The following is a 2205-nucleotide window of genomic DNA, read 5'->3' as shown; positions in this document are numbered from 1 at the left end:
AAAAAAATGTATACAAGTTAATAAACTGAGGGGAGATAAATGACATCAGTGATGTACAGGCGCAATTTGGGAACGACCTGGGTGATGGGTAAATGTAGAGAGCCCTTGGGAAACCCTCCCTACCCCGTGCTTGCCAGACAGATTTAGGAATATCCCATGCTATTTAAAGGACTGGCACGACTCGCACCGTTAATAAGAAAAGAGCATCGCTTACGCAGCACTTCTCCACTTTCCTCTCCCGTCCTGGCGACGTCCCGTGTCGATGTGCTGCTGTGCCTATGCGCACAGTGAACCGTGGTGCTTTCACTGGAAGTTTCCCGACTTTCTGTGAACACCTTAAAATAATCTTCCAGCATCGTTCAAACCTCTCGAGCATGTCAGCTGTCGGTGTCAGCCCCCCACCCCAAGAATTAGCGTGCAGCTGGAGGAGTGGGCGGCAGCGTTGTGTGCAGCCCAAGCTGGGCTGAAGGCGTACAGCACGGCGTGTTCATGACAGCTTCCCCTGACAGGAGACACTGTGTGTTTGGAAGTTCAAGTTTCATCATGGGACACAGGTTTAGGAGACATCAGGATCAGGGCTTGGCTGCTTAGGTTTAACATTTCTCGCACTAAAATAGCTGCCGCACCAGGTGCAACTGTCTCAACAGCGTGCCATTCCATTTGCAAAATACCCTGAATAAACCTGTCACAAAGTGAAACAAAGCGCATAGGCTTAAAAAGGAACTCTTTTAGGACTGCGTTATTTAAATGTAAACATCTAGCATGAGCGCGGCGACGTTACCCAGAGCAGCTGTACAGTCAGTGCAAGGTTTGCACGAGATTCCCAGCCGATTCAGTGTCCGCCTAGCGCTGGACCGGACAGCGGTTTCTCCTCCTCTCGGTGCTGTACGAGGGACAAAACACACGGGTTAGGAGATACCAAGGCCGCCCCTTAACCCTCGGCTGGGCCAAGCCCAAACCCGCGGCGGAGGCCGATAGCCACCCCGCGCAAAGCGGCTCCCGAAGAGAGGTGCAGGGCAGCCGGCCCTTACCCGCTTCCGCTGCTCGCTGAGGCAGAAGGTGCAGATGGGCCGCGGCGCGGCGGCGCCCGGCGGCGGGGGCTGCGGGCAGGGCTGCGGGCAGGGCGGCGGGCAGGGCTGGGCAGCCGCCGCGCCCTCGGCCTGCCGCCGCTGCAGCAGCAGCACGTTGGCCAGGTGCGAGATGTAGCTGGAGGCCAGGCGCAGCGTCTCCACCTTGGAGAGCCGGCGGTCGGCCGGCCGGGTGGGGATGAGCCGGCGGAGGGCGCCGAAGGCCGTGTTGACGCTGTGCGTGCGGTCCCGCTCGCGGGCGTTGGCCGCCGCCCGCCGCCCGCCGCCTCCCCGCGCCCGCCGCCGCCGCCCGCCGCCCGCCGCCGCCGCCGCCGCCCGCGGCTGCCCCGCGCCCGCCGCCCCCGCCCCCCCGCCGGCCTTCATGGCGCCTGCCGCCGCCCCGCCGCCCCATGACTTTTATGCGCGGCAGGTGCCGCATCGCCCCTGCCCGCGGCCGCCGCCGCGGCCCCCTGTCCCGCCGGCGGCGCGGCGGGTCGTGCTTGGCGCGGTTGCTGCTTTTAGCCGGGGGCCGCCGCCGCCGCCGCACCTGTCGCCGCGGCCGCGAGGGGCCCTGGGCTCGACCCGGCCCCGGCTCCCGCGGAAATCCCCCTCTCCTCCGCCTCCCCGCTGCCGGGGGTCCGCGGGGGACGGCCGCGACGGCGGTTTGAGGGGAGCCCCGGAGCCTGGTCCTGCCCGGCGCCCTGCCGGCCGCGCCGGAGCGGGAGGCTCGGGGGCCGGGAGGCTCCCGCGGGCACGGTTTTCCCGCGTCTGTCGGTGTGAACGGCCCTCGTGTGTTCGCGGGTGTAAAAACTTCTACAAGTTTTACCACGTCTGCACTCCCCTGCGCTGTTCCAGCTGTGCATGTGTGTATATGCGTGTGTATATGCGTGTGTATATATGTGTGTATGTATATCATAGCTGGAGCGGGCTAACAGAACAAGCACGGGGTGGATTTGATCACCTTCCCCAGCAAGCGCTAGACACGCACACAAATCCAATTTCTTATTCTGTTCAGAATGTGTGCCTACCTCAACCATTTACTTATTAAAAGGTCATCATAAGCACTAGTTGATCACACCTCTTTTCTCCATAAAAATTTGACAGCCTGTCTGCGCTCAGAAACTCATGAAAGGTCATG

The 2205-nt window shown here is 62.3% G+C and overlaps 1 protein-coding gene across 1 annotated transcript; it reads right to left on the bottom strand.

The window, feature by feature from the left end:
• Positions 1-832: 832 nt before the first annotated feature.
• On the bottom strand, positions 833-1451 carry LOC140657612 (basic helix-loop-helix transcription factor scleraxis-like). Its single transcript, XM_072874892.1, has 2 exons — positions 1032-1451; positions 833-883 (listed from the first exon to the last, which is right to left on the bottom strand). The coding sequence occupies exons 1-2, from the start codon at positions 1449-1451 to the stop codon at positions 833-835; spliced, it is 471 nt and encodes a 156-aa protein (XP_072730993.1).
• Positions 1452-2205: the final 754 nt, after the last annotated feature.

This window comes from Ciconia boyciana, chromosome 10 (genome assembly GCF_034638445.1).
Source record: "Ciconia boyciana chromosome 10, ASM3463844v1, whole genome shotgun sequence".
Lineage (NCBI taxonomy): Eukaryota > Metazoa > Chordata > Aves > Ciconiiformes > Ciconiidae > Ciconia > Ciconia boyciana.
The sequence above is the reverse complement of the archived record's forward strand: the minus strand, read 5'-3'. Positions and strand labels throughout refer to the sequence as shown.